This window comes from Dipodomys ordii, unplaced genomic scaffold, assembly GCF_000151885.1.
Source record: "Dipodomys ordii isolate 6190 unplaced genomic scaffold, Dord_2.0 Scaffold125, whole genome shotgun sequence".
Taxonomy (NCBI): Eukaryota; Metazoa; Chordata; class Mammalia; order Rodentia; family Heteromyidae; genus Dipodomys; species Dipodomys ordii.
Window position 1 is genome coordinate 1245312 of NW_012267341.1, and position 23099 is coordinate 1268410.

Genomic DNA, 23099 nt, shown 5'->3' on the forward strand with positions numbered 1-23099 from the left:
CCCAGTCTTGAACTGGCCCCAGGGGATCTGGAACATCTGGAGGAAGACTAGAGGGCAGAACAGTCCAGGCCCACCAAGAATTCTCTGGTTCCAAGGACCCGGGAGACTAGGAGTCAGGGAAGATGGTTAAGAGGGGTTCCCATGGGGCTCTCTCATTATGGTTGGTTGTCTCATTGCACCCTTCTAGACATGCGCAAGTGCTCAGACAAAGAATTCCGCTGCCGTGATGGGAGCTGCATTGCTGAGCACTGGTACTGTGATGGTGACACGGACTGCAAAGATGGCTCAGATGAGGAAAGCTGTCGTGAGTGTCCCCAGATCTTCGTCTGCTGGATTGAGGGGAGGATGGTGGGCTCCATCTCCTCAGATAAGGACCAGGCTGAGGAGTGAGTCTTCACTGCTGAAAACTGCAGAAGCATGGCCTAAACACAATTGTTGGAAGTCTGGCACCAGTGGCTCAGACCTGTAATCCTAGCCACTCATGAGGCTGAGATCTGAGGATCAAGGTTCAAAGCCAACTGGGGCAGGAAACTCACTTAGCCTCTTATGTACACTTAACTATCCCCTCCCCACCCCAAAAAATGCTAAAAGTAGAGCTGTAGCTCAAGTGGTAGCAATTGCTAGCCTTGAACAAAAAAACTCAGGGACAGCACCCAGACCTTGAGATCAAGCTCTAGGATGAAACAAACAAAAAAAGAGGCTGCTGGGCTGAGCCAGGGTGGGAACTGGAGCCCCAGGTGGGGAGAATTGATTATCTACCTGTGATTGATCGGAGGCTGTCCCACATGAATCCCATTTACAACTCTCTCAAGGAAGCCACTGGCCTGAAGGTTTGGGGCCCTTAGAGGAGTCAGGCCTGAGTGTTGGCCTTCCCTGCCTCTGCCTCCCTTCCAGCCTCTGCAGTGCCTGCTCCCCCCTGCAACCTGGAGGAGTTCCAGTGTGCCTATGGCCGCTGTATCCTTGACATCTACCACTGTGATGGTGATGATGACTGTGGAGACTGGTCGGACGAGTCTGACTGCTGTGAGTGCTCTGGCCAGCTGGGAGGAGGGGCAGTCAGGCTGGCAAGGCACAGGTGCCAACTGGGGCAGGCACTGGGGGGGGGAGTTTCAGGATTCCTAGTCTCTCTTAGGAAGAGCTGGGGGTAGGGGGGGTGAAGGGGTGGGGGCGGGAGCTAGATCTTTCTGGGGCTCTCTGTGCACAGACTGGCGAGAGACAGAAGACTTTTGTTTCCTCAGCCTCCCACCAGCCCTGCCGCTCTGGGGAGTTCATGTGTGACAGTGGCCTGTGCATCAATGCAGGCTGGCGCTGCGATGGAGATGCAGACTGTGATGACCAGTCTGATGAGCGCAACTGCAGTAAGTAGGGGAATAGCACCAAAGGCAGGAAGTAAAGGCGCAGACTCCAGGGAGGAGCTATGGAGCCAAATAGGCCACTATCAATAACCTTGAAGATCTATTGGATAAAACTGCCAGGCATAGTGTGTGTAGGTTGTATTCTGCTCAAAGGGATACCAATTGCATAACATCATTTTTTTTTAAGTTACTTTTATTTTTTAACATGGTACTGAGGAATCAAACCCAGGGCCTCATGCATACTAGGCAAGCCACATTCCTAGCCCCCAGTAGATGTTACATTTATATACACAGCCTGGCAGTTTTCCAATAGGTGACAGGAAAAGGTCTTGAGAAAAGGGTACCTTTTTTTCTGACTCACACAAAGATGCCAGGTAGATCAGCTGACACTGGTGTCAAAAAGAATGATCTAAGGGCTGGAGATTTATTTCAAGTGGAAGACTGCCTGCCTAGCAGGCACAAAAGCCCTGAATTCAAACCCTATTACGGCAAAAACAAAAAGAAGAAAAGAAGAATGACCTGGGTACTGATCCGAAGTCTGGCTTTGAGTGGCAGGGTGGAGTTTCAGCCTGAAGTGGGGCTAACTTTTCCATTCGGCCTTTGCTTTGCCCAGCCACCTCAATGTGCACAGCTGAACAGTTCCGCTGTCAGTCAGGCCGCTGTGTCCGCCTGTCCTGGCGCTGTGATGGGGAGGATGACTGTGCAGACAACAGCGATGAAGAGAACTGCGAGAACACAGGTGGAGTTTCCCGGGGTGTCCCAGAATACTCACCTATAAGGGAGACGAGGAAGAAGAGGGAATCACTGCTATTTTCTCAATTAGATGGAAGTGATATTTCATTACTATCTTTCCCATGGCCTGAATAATTTCTGCCCTACCCAAGCCCCAGGGTTAAATCCAGGTGCATCATTGACCTGCATCCTTACAGTCTAGAACACAGGGCCGGTCAGGGCTGTGAGAATCAGTGGCTGCTCTCGCTGGCATACTGAGGAAGAAGTATCCTCATGCCACGTGGTACTTGGCATGTTGGCATACCTTTTAAATTCCCTCTTAATCCCTCATGCACTGTGGTGTAAAGGGAAGAAAATGAGCAGACAGTTAGCCATTCTTGTCTGAGATGTTTCCTGCCTTACATACTCCCAACCCTCCCACCTTTTGTCTCATCTGTTTCCAGCTCACCGTAGAAAATGACAGGTTCCCCTTTCTTGTGGACCCAAGCTTTGCCCTGTGGTGACTTGACTTTCCTTTCTCTTTCTAGGAAGCCCCCAGTGTGCCTCTGACCAATTCCTGTGTTGGAACGGGCGTTGCATTGGGCAGAGGAAGCTGTGCAACGGGGTCAATGACTGTGGTGACAACAGTGACGAAAGCCCACACCAGAACTGCCGTGAGTGTCCCCAGTGGTCAGATCTGGCCCATGATTTGTGGCTGAGCCCCACCCATTCGGTTCAAAGGGAATTCTTCCCAGGGACTCTTGCAACTTTTGGGAGCTGTTCTTCGTGGTCCAGGTGAAATGCCAAGTTGGCATGTCTGGGGGTGGATTCTGGGCTTAACTCCCAAATCTGGTTTGGCTGGCATAGGGCCTCGGACGGGTGAAGAAAACTGTAGTGTTAACAACGGCGGCTGTGCCCAGAAGTGCCAGATGGTTCGGGGGGCAGTGCAGTGTACCTGCCACACGGGCTACCGACTCACTGAGGATGGGCGCACATGCCAAGGTGAGCTGGGGCCTACTTTGGAGCAGGATGCTAGGCAGGGACAACACCGAGACAGCTGGGTTTCCAGACATCTGATGCCCGTGACCTCGTTTTATTAGTGCAATAACTCTTAGAAGGATCATTCCTCGCATTTGACAGATAGGAGGAACTGAAGCTCTGAGAGGTTAAGTAACTTGCCAGAGGTCACACAGCTAAAGAGTAGCCAAGGCGGGATTCTAGCCTATGTCTACGACTGCCGAGCCCTCAAGCAATTATTACATAACCTCTCCACTAAATCCTGGCTGAGGATGCAGCCAGGAAGGCAGCTAGTTAGACTGGGAGTTAGGTGTGAGGGGAAGATGACTAGAAGAGACCTCCTGACTCTACCTGATGTTTGCAGATGTGAACGAATGTGCTGAGGAGGGGTACTGCAGCCAGGGCTGCACCAACAGTGAAGGAGCCTTCCAGTGTTGGTGTGAAACAGGCTATGAATTACGACCTGACCGGCGCAGCTGTAAAGCTCTAGGTAAGGGAGTTGGCACCTGGCTGTGTGGGCCAACGACTGAGTAGAAGAACGCCATGTGCTTTAGAGCTCAGGGATTTGTTGAGAGAGAAACAGAATGTCTGACATAGTAAAACAAATAGTTTTTCTTGTCCCTAAGTAAAGGTACTGTTTGAAAAAGGGAGAAAGGAGAGGAGGAATGGACTAGATTAGGAGGTGGATTTTTGGTCAAGTATACTATGTGCAGGTATAGAAATATCACCATGAAATCCCTTCATACTACAAATAGATACTCATTCAAAACCATAATGATTAAAAAGAAAAAGAAGCAAAAATTATCCTGGGGTGGAGTAGACGAGATTTCCTCTCTTCTGGTGGGAATGGCTGGCAGCCTGGGGCATGCCCAGGTGGTGAAGGAGCCCTAGCTATCAGCTGAAGATCTAGGGGGACATGCTGATGGGAATCCGGCAGCTCTGCAGCTCAATGGGGTCACATTTCTATGCCTTATCCTAGGGCCTGAACTTGTGCTTCTGTTTGCCAATCGAATCGACATCCGGCAGGTGCTACCGCACCGCTCTGAGTACACCCTGCTGCTGAACAACCTGGAGAATGCCATTGCCCTGGACTTTCACCACCGGCGCGAGCTGGTCTTCTGGTCTGATGTCACCCTGGACCGCATCCTCCGTGCCAACCTCAACGGCAGCAATGTGGAGGAGGTTGTGTCTACTGGACTAGAGAGCCCAGGTAGGGAACGAGGTGCTGTGGGGATGATCAGGGCCATGCTGAAAAGCAGTGATGGAAGGAAGAGACAGGCCAGTATTTATGAAACTTATTCACTGTCTCTTTTCTACCAGTGAGATCTTGGGTGGAACTCTGATATAGAAAACATGTGAGCCAGATGTTTAGAGGTGGCTCACCCCTCTAATCCTAGCTACTCAGACTGAGAACTGAGGATCGTGGGTTCAAAGCCAGTCTGGGCAGGAAAGTCCTTGAGATTCTTGCCTCCAATTGGGGCCACTAGAAAACTGGAAATACAGCTGTGCTCAAAGTGGTAGAGCACTAGCTTTGAGCTCAAAAACTCAGGGACCGTACCTAGGCTCTTGAATTCAAACCCCTCCCCCCCCCAAAAAAAAAAAAAAAGAAGAGAAAGAAAAGACATCTGTTCATATACATATACTTTTCCCCCACTTCTCCCCCGATCTTGGGCTTGAACTTAGGGCCTGGGCCCTGTCCCTGAGCTTTTGTGCTCAAGGCTAGCACTCCAATACTTGAGCCACAGAACCATGTCCAGTTTTTTGGTGGTTAATTGGAGATAGAGAGTCTCATGGACATTCTTGCCCAGGCTGGTTTCAACCACAATTCTCCAATCTCAGCCTCCTGAGTAGCTAGGATTACAGGTAAGAGCCACTGGTTTCCTGGTTCATACATTATTTGTATGGGTTCAGGTAAACATTTGGTAAATGTCATAAGAGAATCAGATTAATGGATGAAAGTAACAATTGTCTACCAGCCTTAGCATCTAGTTTACATCTGAGCTTAGCTCTGTCTGTTACTTAATATGAAGTATATTCTAATTGACCCAGGTAAATATTAAAATATTTTAGAGTTAAAAAAAAAAACACCCTGGGGCTGGGAAGGTGGCTCAGTGGTAGAGCACTTGCCTTGCATGCATAAGCCCCTGGGTTCGATTCCTCAGCACCACATAAGCAAAAAAGAAAAAAAGCCGGATGTGGCACTGTGGCTCAAGTGGTAGAGCACTAGCCCTAAGCTGAAGAGCTGAGGGACAGCACCCAGGCCCAGAGTTCAGGCCCCACGACCGGACCCCCCCCCAAAAAAAAAAACAACAAAAAAACACAAACAAAAAAACCACCCTACAATAGCTAATTTAGCGTTCTCAAGCTAGTCTACAAACAGGTGAAGTGGGTTAGAATTTGGTAGCGAGGATTAGGGGTGTAGCTCTGTGGTAAAGTATTTGCCTGCCACATGAGGCCCTGGGTTCCATCCTCAAAATAAAAGGGAAAGAAAAAGTATTTGGCATTCAGCCTAATTTCCTCAAAAGCTTTTAGAACTTCTGAAATGCCCCTACAAAACCTTAGGTGAAAATCTGCCGACCATAGTGCCATGGGGAGGCCTGGGTAGGTTCCGGAAGTGGGGTGTGGTTGGCTATGAGGAGGGAATGCACACTCCCCAGAGAGTTGTTTAGACCTCTCTGTGCCTCAGTTTCCTCACCTTCATGGAAGTTATAGGACCTACCTCGCAAGAGTTGTGACTGTAAAATGAATTAATATATGAATTAAAGTAGTTACAAGAATGGCTGGCTCCAGAAACTGTTCCCTGTAGGAGTTTGCTTCTGGTTACTAAGAAAGAGAGGAGCCCAGGCCAAATCTCTGAATTTCTTCCCGGTCTCTTCTTCCCAGGAGGCCTGGCTGTGGATTGGGTCCATGACAAACTCTACTGGACTGACTCCGGGACATCCAGGATTGAGGTGGCCAACCTGGATGGGGCCCACCGGAAGGTACTGCTGTGGCAGAACCTGGAGAAGCCCCGGGCCATTGCGCTGCACCCCATGGAGGGGTGAGTACGTTATGTCTCGGTTCCTAAGTCTTCTTGCATTGTGTGAGGATAGAGCCCAGTTACCTGGGCTAAATTTTATCATGCCATTCTCAGAGTGTGGTGTTTAACAAGGTGGTCTCTGTACGCTGATGCTCCTGGCTATGGAGCAACTGGTCCTGTTCCTTAAACAAATTAATATTTATGTTCCCTTTACTCCTTTCTTTCTTTGCTTGCTTTCTTTGTTTTCTCTCTTTCCTTCCTTCCTTCCTTCCTTCCTTTCTTTCTTTTTCTTTCTTTTCCTTCTTTCTTGTGGGGCTTGAACTCTGAGCTTAGGGGCTGTCCCTCAGCTCTTCAGCTTAAGGCTAGGGCTCTACCACTTGGCCACAGTGTCACATCCGGTTTTTCTGGTGGTTTATTGGAGATAAAGAGTTTCGTGTACTTTCCTGCCCGGGCTGGCTCTGAACTGTGATCCTCAACTCTCAGCCTCCCGAGTAGCTAGGATTACAGGCATGAACCACCCTCACCCGGCTCCCTTTACTCATTTCTAACTGGTGAGTTAAAAACAAACACACAGCTGGGTACCAGGGGTTTATGCCTGCAATCCTAGCTATTCAGGAGGCTGAGATCTGGGGGTCACAGTGCAAAACCAGCTCTGGCAGGAAAGTCTGTGAAATTCTTATCTCCAATTAACTACCAAAAAAGCCTCAAGTTGGGCTGGGAAGGTGGCTCAGTGGTAGAGTGCATGCCTTGCATGCCAGAGGCCCTGGGTTCGATTCCTCAGCACCACATAAGCAAAAAGAAAAAAGCCGGAGGTGGCGCTGTGGCTCAAGTGGTAGAGCGCTAGCCTTGAGCTGAAGAGCTGAGGGACAGCGCCCAGGCCCAGAGTTCAGGCCCCATGACCGGACCCAAAAAAACAAACAAACAAAAAATGCCCAGGCACAACACCCAAGCTAAATTCAAGCCCTGGACCAAGCACCAAAAAACAAAACAAAACAAAACAAAACAAAAAAACCAAAAGAGCCTCAAGTAGAGCTGTGGCTCAAGTGTTAGAGCATCAGCTTTGGGTAAAAATGTTCAGGGACAGTGCCTAAGCCCTGAGTTCAAGCTCTAGGACCATTAACAACTTGAACTCAGGGTCTAGGCACTGTCTCTGAGCTTCTTTGGCTCAAGGCTAGAGCTCTACTTGAGCCATTACACCACTTCTGTTTTTTTCTGAGTAGTTTATTGGAGATAAGAGCTTCACAGACTTTCCTGACAGGGCTGGCTTCGAAACAATCCTCAGATCTCAGATTAGACCCGTGAGCCACCAGCACCCAGCTTGAAAATACTTCTTAAGGCTATTAATATAGCTCAGTGGTGGAATGCTTGGCCAGCACGAGGTCCTTGGCTTAATCTCCAGCATTGCCCCCTGCCCCGCCCCAAAAAAGGAAGTTGTTTAAAATAAATAAAGATTTAAAAAAATCCAACACTTTGGACAAGCAGTTGGAGTCTCCTGGATGAGTATCCTGGCTACTACCCATCCATCACTGCCAGTGAATTCATTTTCTTTCTTCCTAGAACCATTTATTGGACAGACTGGGGCAACACCCCTCGCATTGAGGCTTCTAGCATGGATGGCTCTGGACGGCACATCATTGCAGATACCCATCTCTTCTGGCCCAATGGCCTTACCATTGACTACGCGGGGCGTCGCATGTACTGGGTAGATGCTAAGCACCACGTCATTGAGAGGGCCAATCTGGATGGGAGTCACCGCAAGGCTGTCATTAGCCAGGGTGAGGCCCTTTCTCCTCTCTCCTTCATCTTTCATCCTCCTTCCCCATTCCTGCCCATAGGAGCCTTGGCAGAGGGTGACATTTGTGCAGCTGCCAGGTCTGGGCCTGGGGGAATGGGGAGGGGATTGGGGTAGGCCATATCTGAAGTGAGATCTTTCTGGACTTTGCCCAGGCCTCCCACATCCCTTCGCCATCACAGTGTTTGAAGACAGCTTGTATTGGACAGACTGGCACACCAAGAGCATCAATAGTGCCAACAAGTTTACTGGAAAGAATCAGGAAATCATTCGCAACAAGCTCCACTTCCCCATGGACATTCATACCTTGCACCCCCAGCGCCAGCCTGCAGGTAAAACACTTCCCATCAGGTGAGCCAGAGTGGCCTCATGGGTAATGTGGCTGCCTGTGCCTCTGACAACCTCCCTAACACTTGTCATAGTTGCCAATGACTCTGATGGGGGTGGTTGAAAAAGAATCCAGGGCTGGCATTGACTTGGGCTAATTCCTCCCTCTGCTGGACATTTAGGGTGGTACAACATCAAGACTCCCGAAAGACTCATTCTGCTTCACTGTTCCCAAGTAATTCATGCAAACATTTACAGGGCATCTCCTATATGTCAGGTACTCACTATATGTTAGCAGCTGGGGCAGATACTTAAAAAATAAATAACAAGACATAGTTTCTTCCTTTGGGATGTTCACCCTGCCCCTTACTCCCTGGCCTGGGAGCTACCTTGGTAAGCCTTGGATCTTATCTGACCATCTTGCTCTGGGCTCCTTGAACAGGAAAAAACCGTTGTGGGGACAATAATGGAGGCTGCACCCACCTGTGTCTGCCAAGTGGCCAGAACTACACCTGTGCCTGCCCTACTGGCTTCCGAAAGATCAACAGCCATGCCTGTGCCCAGAGTAAGTGGGTCTGATAAACCAGTCTCAGTAGAGGTACCATGTGAGGGTGGGTGGAAGAGACAAAGATAGAAGTTGAAGGGATGGTTTGTCATGAGGAAGAGCCATATGCCTCAAGTAGCCTCTGGAGAGGAAGAACTTAAGTTGGAGGATCAGAGAGCAAAGCTGAGGACTGAAGATCTAACAGAAATTGGTGAGGGCTCAGTGACATACCCAGGTCGAATATGAATACTTGCAACTAGGTTTATGATTGGATTCACTACATAGAATTCCTTAAAGCTAGACAGCAAGTCAGTTCTAGGTTCTTCTAGAAAGTGGGAGACTGATTTCCAACCTACCTTTCCTTTTACCCTATAGACTTTTTGTCAGCCCCTAAAAGAAGGAGCCAAACTTAGGATCTCTGATGATTCTTTCAGTAGATCTTGGATAAATACTTGTATAACTAGTGAAAGATGATGGGATTTCCTGAATCTCTGGACTGCTCCTTTGGCTTCCTTGGAGTTAAAGTTAGGGGCATTGCTCGTAGGTTGGTCCTAAGGAGCTTAGCATCACGGATGCTGAACTTTTCTTAAGAATATCCAGACAGAACTGATCATGTATATGGCCTGACCAGCAAGGATCCTGGGATAATGTCTCAGACATCACTCTTAAATCTGGTTAAAATCAATTCTTGCATCTGGTTTCTTCCCAGAGTGCCATTAGAGAAAACATGAAGATATGTCATTCATGTACACAGTCCTCTTAAGACGCTAGTTCCGTGAAATGTATTTTACCTTTGCATTCATGTGTGCCCAACTCTTCCCTATTAGTAAGGTGCAGGATGCTTCCCAGGTACTTTCCATCAAGAGTTCTTCAGAGTTTGAAACAAGAAAGTTGATAAAGTTAGGCAAGAAGTTCCTTTCTGAATGAAAGAGTATATAACCCTTCATAGCTGTATACTATATAGTGGATTCAACCAATTGCATACAGAAAATACTGTTATAAAAATTATTTCTGTATTGGACATATGTGTTGACCTTTTTAGTCACTAACCCTTAAACCATACAGTGTAAAAACTATTTATATAGAATTTATATTGCACCATGAATCACTAGCACCAACAAATATATTGCACTGGGTACTATAAGTAATCTAGAGATGTGCATAGGATCAGGTGCAAAATATAAAGCCATTTTATATAAGAAGCTTCAGCATCTGTGAATTTTGGTATCTTCAGAGTTCTTAGAACCAGCTCCTCATAAATACGAAGGAAAGACTCTACTAGGAAAGTATTCAGATAGACCATAAGAGGGGCAGAGGATAGAAAAGAGCCAGCTGTGATGCTGTGCAGAGGAAGGACCAAAGCTCTCTCTGGAAAAGACCTGAGTCCCAGCTCTAATGATCTGAAGCTGTAGTGTCATGGGCACCATTACTTGATTTCTGTTAGCCTCAGAAACTCATCTAGAAATGAGAGCAAGAATAACATGAACCAAGAGTTGGTGAATAACATGAACCAAGAGTTGGTGTGAGGAGGCATCTGGCTTTCCTAAGTTCTAATCTCAGTGCCTGACTAGGATGATCCTCCATGCCTAGTCACTTTTTTTTTTTGGGGGGGGGGTCCGGTCATGTGGCCTGGACTGTGGGTCTGGGTGCTGTCCCTCAGCTCTTCAGCTCAAGGCTAGCACTCTACCACTTGAGCCACAGCACCACTTCCTGCTTTTTTCTTTTTGCTTATGTGGTGCTGAGGAATCAAACCCAGGGTCTCATGCATGCAAGGCACACGCTCTACCACTGAACCACCTTCCCAGCCCCCTAGTCACTTTTTGCTAAAGCTATTGCAAGAACAGTAAGGAGAAGAATCTAGATAATACAATAGAGGCCTAGCTGGATATGGCTACACATGGCTATAATCAAAGTACACAGGAGGCTGAGATAGGAAGACCATGAGTCTCAAGGTAACCTAGGCTACATAGTGAGACTATCTCAAAACAAAATGAACCCACAAAACAAAATGAACCCTGGGGCAAAGGTCCTAAAACCAATGAAATCCTAGAAGTAAAGTGTTAGCAGTGCTCCAAACCGGACACTAGCAAAGATCCAGAGAAGTCAAAGGGAAGAAAAATTTAGCTGAATCAGACAAACCCTTAAACAGCAGCTACCCTGGGTAGAGTTTGTTTCTACTGGATTCTTAGGGCTGATTTCTGCCAGTCTGGGCTTCAGTGCTCAAGGGGGCCTACAGTATGAAGAATTGGGGGCAAAGGACACCAGGTCCCAGGAATTGTGATTGAACCAGGTGTCACACAGGTGAGCATCTGTGTCTGTCACTGTTACTGGATTTAGAGCATTAAAAGAAGACCCCTCTCGGCCTTTGATCAGGTCTTGACAAGTTCCTGCTTTTTGCCCGAAGGATGGACATCCGTCGGATCAGCTTTGACACAGAGGACCTGTCCGATGATGTCATCCCACTGGCTGACGTGCGCAGTGCTGTGGCCCTTGACTGGGACTCCCGGGATGACCACGTGTACTGGACAGATGTCAGCACTGATACCATCAGCAGGGCCAAGTGGGATGGAACAGGACAGGAGGTAGGGCCCAGCGTGGACACAGGCCTTCAGAGGGAGCAGAGATTGAGGGGTAGGATCTGCCTTCTCCAGGGGAAGGGGTTCCCATAGTTTGTGAATTGGTGGTATGGGCTCCATGGCTGGAGGGAAAGTCAGTTGGTGATACAGCTTTGCTTTCTGTGCAGGTGGTAGTGGATACCAGTTTAGAGAGCCCCGCAGGCCTGGCAATTGATTGGGTCACCAACAAGCTGTACTGGACAGATGCAGGTATGTACTAGGAACTGTGATCTGGCTGTCTAGGATTTCTCTTAGTTAAAAGCCTGGCTTAGCTAGCCACCCATGGCTCATGCCTGCAATCCTGGCTACTCAGGAGGCTGAGCTCTGAGGATCATGGTTCAAAACAAGCCTGGGCAGTTAAGTTTGTGAAACTCTGCTTTCCAGTGAAGCACAAGTCAAAAGTAGAGCTGTGGCTCAAATGGTAGGGTACCAACTTTGAGCACAAAAGCTCAGGGATAGCTCCCAGGCCCTAAATTCAAGCCCCAGGACCAATACCAAATAAATAAATAAGTAAATGCCTCCCTTCAGAGTAGAAAGATCACATCTGTTCTGATCTGATATGTTTGGGAAGTCAGAGAGAGTGACACTGCTGTAGAGCTGAGTAAAGAAACTCACGTCTGCCGGGCACCAGTGGCTCACACCTGTAATCCTAGCTACTCAGGAGGCTGAGATCTGAGGATCGTGGTTCAAAGACAGCCTGGGTGGGAAAGGCCCTGAAACTTCTTATCTCTAATAAACCACCAGAAAACTGGAAGTGGCACTGTGGTTCAAGTGGTAGAAAGCTAGCCTTGAGCTGAAGAGCTGAGGGATAGAGCTCAGGCCCAGAGTTCAATCAGAAAGAAAGAAAGAAGGAAGGAAGAAAGGAAGGAAGGAAGGAAGGAAAGAAGGAAAAGAAACATCTAAGTGTTTGGCAGTTGTTAGTCAAATGACTAGGAAGTTGAGCTAGGAAAAGTTTTGCTACATTTCAGATAAACCCATAGTTTTTCTTCAATTGCTATGTGAATGTAACAGGTATTTTCTATTAGCCAGGGGAGGAGGTCTGTGGGTGAGAGGTAGAGGGATTGCGTGTAACCCAATGCTAGTCAGAATATCCAATCTCTTATTAAAAATTCAAATTCTGGAGAGAGGTGTGTAAAGTACTTGCATAACAGATACAGGGGCTGATCCCGGGTACTGATGGAAGGAGCGGGGAGAGAGGACCAAGAGAGGGAAGAAGAGAGGGAGGTAAGGAAGGGAAGGAGAGAGAAAAGAATTCAAATTCTGAGGCCCCACACAAGACTACTATAGGGATTAAATTCAAGACTGGATTTTAACAAACTCTCCTGATTTATGTGTACTCTAAAGTCTAAGAATCATTGCATTGAACTATAGGACAGAGTTGATTGATTGCCTTGATTTAGGAAGTGTTGCTCTTCCAAAAAATGAAACTGATTACTTCCTTGAATTTCTTCTCATAGTTTAGTTCACTAAATAGCCATTGTACATTTGCCACAAAATATTTACTAGCCATATACTGCATGCCAGGCTCTGTTCTGGGCAAGGATGATCAGGAGGCAAGACTGGAGTTATTATCTTTGCTTGGTAGGTACAGACCGGATCGAAGTGGCCAACACTGATGGCAGCATGAGGACAGTACTCATCTGGGAGAACCTTGATCGGCCTCGAGATATTGTGGTGGAACCCATGGGCGGGTGAGACGGCCCTTTAGTGCCCCAAGCCCCCTACACCTGCGTACTGGGGTGGGGAAGGGGAAAGAGGGGGAGTCTGGAGATCAGGAAGAGTGACCAGATTTTGTGGGTACATCAGAACACAAAGGCAATAGTAGAATCCACAGAGGGTAAAGACATTCAGTGTCCTCTTCTCTAGACAAACCTTTTTTTTTTTTGGTTGAGGGAGGAAACCAATCCTGGGGATTGAACTCAGGGCCTGGCATTGTCCCTTAGCTTTTTCATTCAGGGCTGGTGCTCTACTACATGAGCTACAGCTCCACTTCCAGCTTTTTGGTGATTGACTGGAGATAAGAGTCAAAACCCTCATTGACTGAGCCCAGGGCTGAGCCAGATGGTGAGGCAGGAGTCTGGGCAGCTTCTGCAGGTAGAAATCCTAAAACCCTAGAGTATACTGGATATGTTTTCCCATGCTGATGATTGAACCCAGGGCTTTACATGCGGTAGGCTCCCCACTAGGTATTAGCTGGAAGGTCAGTAAGACTTCTCTTGCCTATATTCAGGTACATGTATTGGACTGACTGGGGTGCAAGTCCCAAGATTGAGAGAGCTGGCATGGATGCCTCTGCCCGCCAAGTCATCATCTCTTCTAATCTGACCTGGCCTAATGGATTAGCTATTGACTATGGGTCCCAACGGCTATACTGGGCTGATGCTGGCATGAAGACAATTGAATTTGCTGGATTGGATGGCAGCAAGAGGAAGGTAAGGGAGACGCTGAGACCCCTTTTCACGGCCCTGACAACCTCAAAATAGCACTCCCTGCTGACAGCTGACAGAGAGATAGAGCCAGAAAATGTTACAGAATAGTGAAAAGGACAAATAATGAACATTTTGTCACATGAAGTTCACTATTCTTTTTTTTGTCGGTCGTGGGGCTTGAACTCTGGGCCTGGGCGCTGTCCCTCAGCTCTTCAGCTCAAGGCGAGCGCTCTACCACTTGAGCTACAGCGCCACTTCCGGTTTTCTGGTAGTTTATTGGAGATAGGAGTCTCACGGTCTCTCCTGCCCGGGCTGGCTTTGAACCGTGATCCTCAGATCTCAGCCTCCTGAGTAGCTAGGATTACAGGCGTGAGCCACCAGCACCCGGCTAGTTCACTATTCTTGTTCTCTCTTTTCTCTTTCTCCATGAATGCTCATGCATGCACGCACACGCGTGCACACACACACACACACAGAAATGTTCTTCTGAGCTAAGATTAAATAGGCATCTTGGTTACAAGAGATTCCAATGTATATTTACTAAGAACAAGGACTTTGTCATATATAACTATAATATAATAATCAAAATTTAACATTGAGCCAGGTGCCAGTAGCTCATGCCTGTAATCCTAGCTACTCAGGAGACTGAGATCTGAGGATCACAGTTCATAAGCCAGCCTGGGCAGGAAAGTTCATGAGATTCTTACCTCCAATAAACCACTAGAAAACCAGAAGTGGCATTGTAGCTCAAGTGGCAGAGTACTCGCCTTGAGCTGAAGAACCCAGGGACAGCGCCCAAGCCTAGAGTTCAAGCCCCACGACTGACAAAAAAGTAAAAATAAAAAATTTAACATTGATACAATATTGCTATAAATTCTATAACTAGTGTTCAAATTTACTATCAGTTTCCCTATTAATATCTTTATCTCCCTATTTTTCTCCTTTAGTTCAGGATCATATCTAAGATTATACATTGTATTGAGTTATGTACTTTTTTTTAAATAGTTCTGGGATTTGAACTGAGGACCTTGTACTTATTGGGCTTTCTTGCTTCACAGTTTGCTGGCACTCTACTACTTGACTCATGCTTCCAGCTATGTCCTTTGCTGGTTATTTTGGAGATAGAGTTTTACAGACTTTTCGGCTGGCCTTGAACAGCCATCCTCTGGACCCCAGCCTCCTGAATAGATAGGATTATAGCTATGTGCCACTGACACCTAGCTGCTCTTGTCTCTTTAATTTCTTACCTTCTTGTATCTTTATTGACTTTTGCATTTTAAAAAAAGAAAAAGCCAATTCTTGTATAGAACAACCCTCCACTGGGATTTGTCTGATTGTTTTCCTTGAGAATCGATTCAGATTATACATTTGGGTCAAATAAACTACACTGAGTGGAGTCATGTCCTGTGTTCTCTGTGTCTCATCAGTAGGCACAGATGTTGACATGGCCCATTATCATGATATCTCTTTTGATTGCATGGTTAAGATAGTGTCCACTGTAAAACGGCTCTTTTCCTTTTTGTATTCATACATAGATGCTTTGAAATTGTATAAGTAATACATGACCTTTAGAAATCAACCTTTGAAGCCAGGCACTATCATAGTTACATCACAGATTAGTAGATCAAAGCCTCAGAGACCTAGTTCTAGGTCAAGTTCACAAGCTGCATTCTAACGCTATGCCCAGCTCTTGACTGTTGCACTATACTGTCAAACTTTGCTGGGAATGACACCAGTACTGGGTCCCCACAGGTACTGATTGGAAGCCAGCTCCCCCACCCTTTTGGGCTGACCCTCTATGGAGAACGCATCTATTGGACTGACTGGCAGACTAAGAGTATACAGAGTGCTGACCGGCTGACAGGCCTAGATAGGGAAACGCTGCAGGAGAACCTGGAGAATCTCATGGACATCCATGTCTTCCATCGCCAGCGGCCACCAGGTAAGCAGCCCCTCAGCCTTTGTACCTTCTTTTCAGTCATTTGCCCTAGCTTACCCCACTGACCCTGCCCCTCCTCTACATAGTGACCACACCATGTGCTATGGAGAATGGCGGCTGCAGCCACTTGTGTCTTCGGTCTCCAAATCCAAGTGGCTTCAGCTGTACCTGCCCCACAGGCATCAACCTGCTACCTGGTGGGAAGACCTGTTCACCAGGTGAGTTGAAGCATCACAGATATGGATAGAGTGTGTTCCCTACAGATATGCTATAAGATAGATCCTCAAAGTCATGGTCTGAGAATCCATGAGTCTTGATGGTTTCCAGAAGAGACAAAGAGTTTTCAGAAAAAGAAGGTAGAACTTTAAGGGAGTGGCACAGAGTGAGCAGGTTAGACAGGTTTGAAGGCAAGATCCTACTGGTTATGATTTTCATGCAGACTGGAAAAAGATGCTCTTGCCTCAAGACAACTTCCTTTCATCTGTTGGAAAATTTTAATATACTGATTTGATTAGGAAAAGACACTTTCTTTCTGCTAAAAATGAGTATAATAAGCCAGGGATAGTCACTCATGCCTGCAATCCTAGCTATATAGAAGGCTGAAATCAGGAGGATGATGGTTCAAGACGAGCCTGGGCAAAAAAGTTTACAAGACACCATCTCAAACAACAAAAACCTGAATGGAGCGGTAAGCTTACCTATCATCCCAGCTGAACTCAGGGCAACTCAAATGAAAGCAAGACCCTATTTGAAAAAATAATGAAAGCATAAAGAGCCTAGGGGTATGGATCAGGTAGTAGAGTGCTTACTACTGAGTTCAAACCACAGTACTACCAAACAGAAAACAAAAAATACAAATCAGAATTAGTATGGTAAATATAAAAATGTATATCTGCAATGTACTCTCCCCACCTTAGATATGCCCCTTTTGTGAATGGGTTAGCTATGTGATAATCATGTGGTAGGAAGGTCCCAGAAGTAGAACCTTGCTATCCAGATGTTGGAAGTCAAGTTTTACTAGGCAGCATTTAAACTCAGCACTTTAGGGTATTTGAATGCCTTCTGGGTTGTAAATAAAGCCCTCTGAGGTCCCTTTACTCCTTCTCTTTAGCTTTATAATCAAGGGTCCTTCCACAATATTAATGAAGTATCATTTGTGAAGACATGTGAAATCTAATACTCAGGCTTTATTTCCCCCTCCCCCACCTTCCCCACACATTCCTTCTGTAAGTGTTCTACCACTGGAGCCACAAAAACTCCAGCCCTTTTTAGCACTGGTTATTTTCATGGTATAGTCTTGCTTTATACCTGGGCTAGGTGGGCTGCCTGTGTGTTTCCCCATGTTGCTGAGGATAGTAGGTAAGCACCACTGCGCCCAGCCACTGTGTTTGTCCTGTACCTGGGATAACAAAGTGCCATGGCACCCAGCCATTGGTTGATATGGAATCTTAGGAACTTTTATATGTAGGCTGTCCTCAAATTGTGATCTCCTGCTCTCTGCCTCCTAAGTAGCTAGGATTGCAGGCTTCAGCCACTGTGCCTAGCTGGTGTGTGCTCTTTTTTATAGCCACCTGTAATTGTCTCTATTTTATACATCAGGATCCTGAAGCTTAAATAATTGTGGTAACACTCCAAGGATCACATAACTAGAAACTAGCTGGGTCAAGGCATTAAGGTTCAGTTTGTCTGAATCCAAATCCTTTTAATGAGTCTGCTGGAGTGATTGTCCTCCCTTCTTCTTTCTCTACCTGAGCAGGCATGAACAGTTTCCTCATCTTCGCCAGGAGGATAGATGTACGCATGGTCTCCCTGGACATCCCTTATTTTGCTGATGTGGTGCTACCCATCAATGTGACTATGAAGAATACCATTGCCATTGGAGTGGACCCTCAGGAAGGTCTGTGTGGTCTTTGCCGCCTGATTTCCTTTCCCTGCCCAACAGCCACTGTTGCCCTTTCTTTCCAATCATCTTGGCCACCTCAACGCCTGGGAACTGCCTGTTCCCTCTGGCACTTCCCCATCCCTGTCTATATGGTACTTTCTCTATGGGCATGAGTGAGCTGGGTTGAGTCAAGCCTTCCTTTTCCAGGAAAAGTATACTGGTCTGATAGCACACTACACAGGATCAGCCGTGCTAGTCTAGATGGCTCACAGCATGAAGACATCATCACTACAGGTGAGCCTTCCTCCCAGCCCCAGCATCACCTGTGTGGCTACAGAACCAGGGAAATATCCCATCTGTTATTTCATTGTTGTTGTTTTTATTGTTTGTTTATTGGTTGATTGGTTGTGGGGCTTGAACTCAGGGCCTGTCCCTGAGGCTCTTTGTGCTCAAGGCTGGCACTTTACTAATTGACCCACAGCTCCATTTCTGGTTTTTTGAGTGGTTCATTGGAGAGAAGAGTCTCACCAGAAATTTTCTGCCTGGGCCAACTTCAAACAGTGATCCTCAGATCTCAGCCTCCTGAGTAGCTAGGATTACAGGCATGAGCCACTGGCACCCCGCTCCATCTGTTGTTTTGTTTTGTTTTGCCAGTCCTAGGGCTTGAACTCTGAGCTTGAGTGCTGTCTCTGATCTTTTGTGCTCAAGGCTAGCACTCTACCAAGTAAGCTTTTAGTGGTTAATTGGAGATAAGAGTCTCACTGACATTTCTGCCTGGGCTGGCTTCAAACCGTGATCCTCAGATCTCAGCTTCCTGAGTAGTTAGGAATACAGGTGTGAGCCCAGCTCCCACCTGCTTTTAAAAGCAGGAACCAGAGTGCCTTTTTTTTTTTTTTTAACTTTTTACAGGGCTGCAGACCACAGATGGGCTCGCAGTAGATGCCATTGGCCGGAAAGTATACTGGACAGACACGGGAACAAACCGGATTGAAGTGGGCAACCTGGATGGGTCCATGCGCAAAGTGTTGGTGTGGCAGAACCTTGACAGTCCCCGGGCCATTGTTCTATACCACGAGATGGGGTGAGAGTTGCGTAGGGGCATGGATCAGCTTGGCTAGGATTACGGACTGGGTAAAGGTATGCAATGGAGAACAAGCCTGGGTCACAGAAACACTGAACTCTGGAGATCACTATTGATTGATCCTCTGGGTATGATCTACTCCCTTAAGATTTCTTTCAGTATGCTGGCAAAGTGTACAGGTTAAAAACATGAACCAAGAGTTAGACAACCAATATTCAACTTCTTTCATCATAGATCAGCTGCATCAGTTTAGATCTAATGTTTACCTTCTCTGAGCCTCAGCTTTCTTACCATAAAACAAGAGTGATAGTTTAAGAAGAAGAAAAAAAAAGCCTGCCTTATGAGGATTCCGTGACATGATATTAGCACGTGAAGTCCTTTGCAAAGTAATTAGCCCACTGGAATAGGCTGGAATAATTAAGTCATGCTTCTTCACTCAGGTTTATGTACTGGACAGACTGGGGGGAGAACGCCAAGTTAGAGCGGTCTGGAATGGATGGTTCAGACCGCACGGTGCTCATCAACAACAACCTCGGGTGGCCCAATGGTCTGACTGTAGACAAGGCCAGCTCCCAGCTGCTGTGGGCTGATGCCCACACTGAGGTGAGTACCCCATCCCTGCTGTTTCCCAGAAGTCTGGCAAGACAGAAGAGACCTGTCCAATGACTGTAGTCCAGTGCTCCAAACCAGCCACCTGATAGCTGCCTCCCACTGTCTCTTTCTCCTACAGCGAATTGAGGCTGCTGACCTGAATGGTGCCAATCGGCATACATTAGTGTCACCAGTGCAACACCCGTATGGCCTTACCCTACTTGACTCCTACATCTACTGGACTGACTGGCAGACTCGTAGCATCCATCGTGCTGACAAGGGTACTGGTAGCAATGTCATCCTGGTGAGGTCTAACCTGCCAGGCCTCATGGATATCCAGGCTGTGGATCGGACACAGCCCCTAGGTAAGAAGACCCCTGGAGTTGTGAGTCAGTATCAATGTTGGGACTGTCTAACTGCACATGTATTTCCAATCACAGAATTCCTTTACAATCAGAGGCAATTGTTTTCAGGATCATTATATGATGCTGTCACCTTCAAATGACTCCTGGAGTCACTTCCTCTACCACATCCCTGAATCATGTCACTTAGAACAAGAAGTCAACCCAAGAAATTACGGCTTCCTGAGGGTCAGCCAGTCTACCAAGCTGGATGTGAAAGTTTGTCTCTCTCACCAGGTTTTAATAAGTGTGGCCTGAGAAATGGCGGCTGCTCTCATCTCTGCTTGCCTCGGCCCTCTGGTTTCTCCTGCGCCTGCCCCACTGGAATCCAACTGAAGGGAGATGGGAAGACCTGTGATCACTCTCCTGAGACCTACTTGCTCTTCTCCAGCCGAGGATCCATCCGACGTATCTCATTGGACACTAGTGACCACACAGATGTGCATGTCCCTGTCCCTGAGCTCAACAATGTCATCTCCCTGGACTATGACAGTGTGGATGGAAAAGTCTACTATACAGATGTGTTCCTGGATGTTATCAGGTATGAGTAGCACTGAAAGTTGCAGGGGATATAACCTCATAGATTTTATGAGGTTACATTTGGAGTTGACAGCTAAACAAACCAAGTAATTTTCGTGATTTGGACATTGATTTCTAATCCTAATTTGATTACTTTGTAGAGCTTAGAGCAGAGTTACAAACTTTTGTTTGCTTATTTGTTTAATAAAAGAATATGCAGAGCTGGGAATGTGGCTTAGTGGTAGAGTGATTGCCTAACATGCCTAAATCCCTAGGTTTGATTCTTCAGAACCACATAAACAGAAAAGGCCAGACAGAAGTGGTGCTGTGGCTCAAATGGTAGAGTGCTAGCCTTGAGTATAGAGAAGCTCAGGGACAGAGCCTAGGCCCTGAGTTCAAGGCTTAGGACTGGCAAAAAAAAAAAAAAAGACTATATGTATCCCAGAGACTCAGGAGGATGAAACAGGAAGGTAATGAATTCAAGGCCCGTTCTCAGGGCCTAGGCACTAACTCTGAGTTTTTTTTGCTCAAGGCTAGCACTCTACCACTTTGAGCCAACGCTTCACTTCTGGTTTTCTGGTGGTTAATTGCAGATAAAAGTCTCACAGACTTTTCCTACCTAGGCTGGCTTTAAAATGCAATCCTCAGATCTCAGCCCCCTGAGTAGCTCGGATTATAGGCATGAGCCACAGCACCTGGTTTTTGTTTTATTTTTATTCTGATCCTGACATAACTCAGGAATATAATGCCCTGCTACCAGCTATAGTGGCTTTTAGTGGCAGAGAGTCCTGTGGAGGACAGGGATAGTTGCCTTTGTTCTCCCTGAAGGTGTATTAGGTTCTCATGCTGGGGGTTGTAGGCACATTTAATTGATTGTGATGTGCTCTTATGCTCTTCATCTTAAGGTTGAGTTCTATGGTGGGAAGGGAGGGGGTTCTCTGTAAATGTACACAGGTAGGTTTTAACAAATCTGCCTTTTCTGTTTCTTTTTGTCTGCCTTTTCCTTTTCTTCTCTTTGTGTTAAGGATTGAACCTAGTGCTTCACACATGCTAAGCACTCACCACTTCTGAACTACATTCCTGGCCCCAATTTCCCTCTATCCTTGTTTTAACTGAAAGCACTGGGGCTTGAACTCGGGGCCTCATGCTTTCTAGGCTAGCACTCTGCCACTTGAGCCACACTTCCAGCCCTGTTTTCTGCTGGTTATTTTGGAGATGGAGTGAACTTTTCTGCCTGGGCTGGCTTTCAGCCAGATCTCAGCTTCTAGAATAGCTAAGATTACACACATGAGCCACATTGGTGCCTGGCTCTGACTTCCTCTCTCTCTCTGTCTCTCTCTCTCTCTCTATGTATATATATATGTATGTATATCTATATCTTGTTTTTATTGTAAAAATACTGTACAAAGGGGTTACACTTACATGAGTAAGGTAATAAGTGCATTTCCTATCGAGCATTGTTACCTCCTCCCTTCCTTCCCCACCTCCCAACTCCTCCCTCCACTGGCTCTAACTTTCTTTTTTGTAACTCTGGGCCTGGGCGCTGTCCCTCAGCTCTTCAGCTCAAGGCTAGTGCTCTAGCGCTTGAGCCACAGTGCCACTTCTGGCTTTTTTCTTTTTGCTTATGTGGTGCTAAGGAATCGAACCCAGGGCCTCATGCATGCAAGGCAAGCGCTCTACCACTGAGCCACCTTCCCAGCCCGGATCTAACTTTCTTAAAGTCACTACTTAGCAACCCTTATCCTCTCTCCCAAAGAAAGATGGGGAATGATTAACACCTGTCCTGTAGCTAGGTGAACCCATTTTGCAGGGAACACACTCTGCCCTCCTAAGAATTAATTCATTCCTTCTACAAATATTTTATTGAACACCTATCATGACAGGTACTAAGAAACATGCTAGGAGACATTTTCTTTCTGCCCCCATGGAATTTACAATCTGGCAGAGGTTCAATTATGGATTAAAAGTGTCCAGTGTATTCCTAGTCAATCTGGTCATTTATCCACCTCTGGGCTCTCCCCAAGGCGAGCAGACCTGAATGGCAGCAACATGGAGACAGTGATCGGACGTGGGCTGAAGACCACTGATGGTCTGGCAGTGGACTGGGTGGCCAGGAACTTGTATTGGACAGACACAGGCAGAAATACCATTGAAGCATCACGGCTGGATGGTTCCTGTCGCAAAGTGCTGATCAACAACAGCTTGGATGAGCCCCGGGCCATTGCTGTTTTCCCTAGGAAGGGGTAAGTCTATGGCTAGCAGAGATCCAGGGAAGAATATTCCTGGTGGCATAGGGGCTGCTGGCAGATGTTTATGTTATTAGTGTACTGATGTGTTCATAATATTCTGTCAACCTCTAGATGCCATTTCTCAATGGTGATGATGTCAATGTTGTATCTCAGGTACCTCTTCTGGACAGACTGGGGTCACATTGCCAAGATTGAACGGGCAAATCTGGATGGTTCTGAGAGGAAGGTCCTCATCAACACAGACCTAGGTTGGCCTAATGGCCTTACCTTGGACTATGATACTCGCAGGTGGGAATCCAGACATAGTCTCCTGGAAATCAGGTGGATCAGTAAGAGGACAGAGATTGAAGCAGGGGAAATGAAAAAATTGGAAGACTCCTTGGCAGGTGGAGAACAGTTTTACAGAAGGAGTTGCTAAATCCAACCCTTAGCTGAATTTTATTGCCTAGTTTATATATAGTTTTTTAGATGGAGGGCCTCTATCAGAACATATCCTCTATTGGGACCACAGGGTCTACTTACTTCTCCAGTCCTTTTAAGGGCTGAATCTTTTTTTTTTTTGTCGGTCATGGGGCTGGAACTCTGGGCCTGGGCGCTGTCCCTCAGCTCTTCAGCTCAAGGCAAGCAC

The 23099-nt window shown here is 46.8% G+C and overlaps 1 protein-coding gene across 1 annotated transcript in view; it reads left to right on the top strand.

Moving 5' to 3' along the window:
• The window catches only part of Lrp4 (low density lipoprotein receptor-related protein 4), a 69976-nt gene that overhangs the window by 31760 nt on the left and 15117 nt on the right, over positions 1–23099 (top strand). The window contains exons 6-31 of the mRNA XM_013029962.1: positions 188–304; positions 895–1023; positions 1239–1358; positions 1969–2094; positions 2615–2740; positions 2934–3068; positions 3448–3573; positions 4063–4293; positions 5967–6123; positions 7660–7877; positions 8050–8226; positions 8664–8786; positions 11139–11347; positions 11509–11590; positions 12966–13071; positions 13611–13812; positions 15562–15751; positions 15835–15966; positions 17505–17645; positions 17838–17924; positions 18540–18711; positions 19152–19314; positions 19442–19667; positions 19941–20244; positions 22247–22465; positions 22625–22759. Coding sequence (XP_012885416.1) covers positions 188–304; positions 895–1023; positions 1239–1358; positions 1969–2094; positions 2615–2740; positions 2934–3068; positions 3448–3573; positions 4063–4293; positions 5967–6123; positions 7660–7877; positions 8050–8226; positions 8664–8786; positions 11139–11347; positions 11509–11590; positions 12966–13071; positions 13611–13812; positions 15562–15751; positions 15835–15966; positions 17505–17645; positions 17838–17924; positions 18540–18711; positions 19152–19314; positions 19442–19667; positions 19941–20244; positions 22247–22465; positions 22625–22759 — 4153 coding nt within the window. The remainder of the gene's footprint in view (positions 1–187; positions 305–894; positions 1024–1238; positions 1359–1968; positions 2095–2614; positions 2741–2933; positions 3069–3447; positions 3574–4062; positions 4294–5966; positions 6124–7659; positions 7878–8049; positions 8227–8663; positions 8787–11138; positions 11348–11508; positions 11591–12965; positions 13072–13610; positions 13813–15561; positions 15752–15834; positions 15967–17504; positions 17646–17837; positions 17925–18539; positions 18712–19151; positions 19315–19441; positions 19668–19940; positions 20245–22246; positions 22466–22624; positions 22760–23099) is intronic.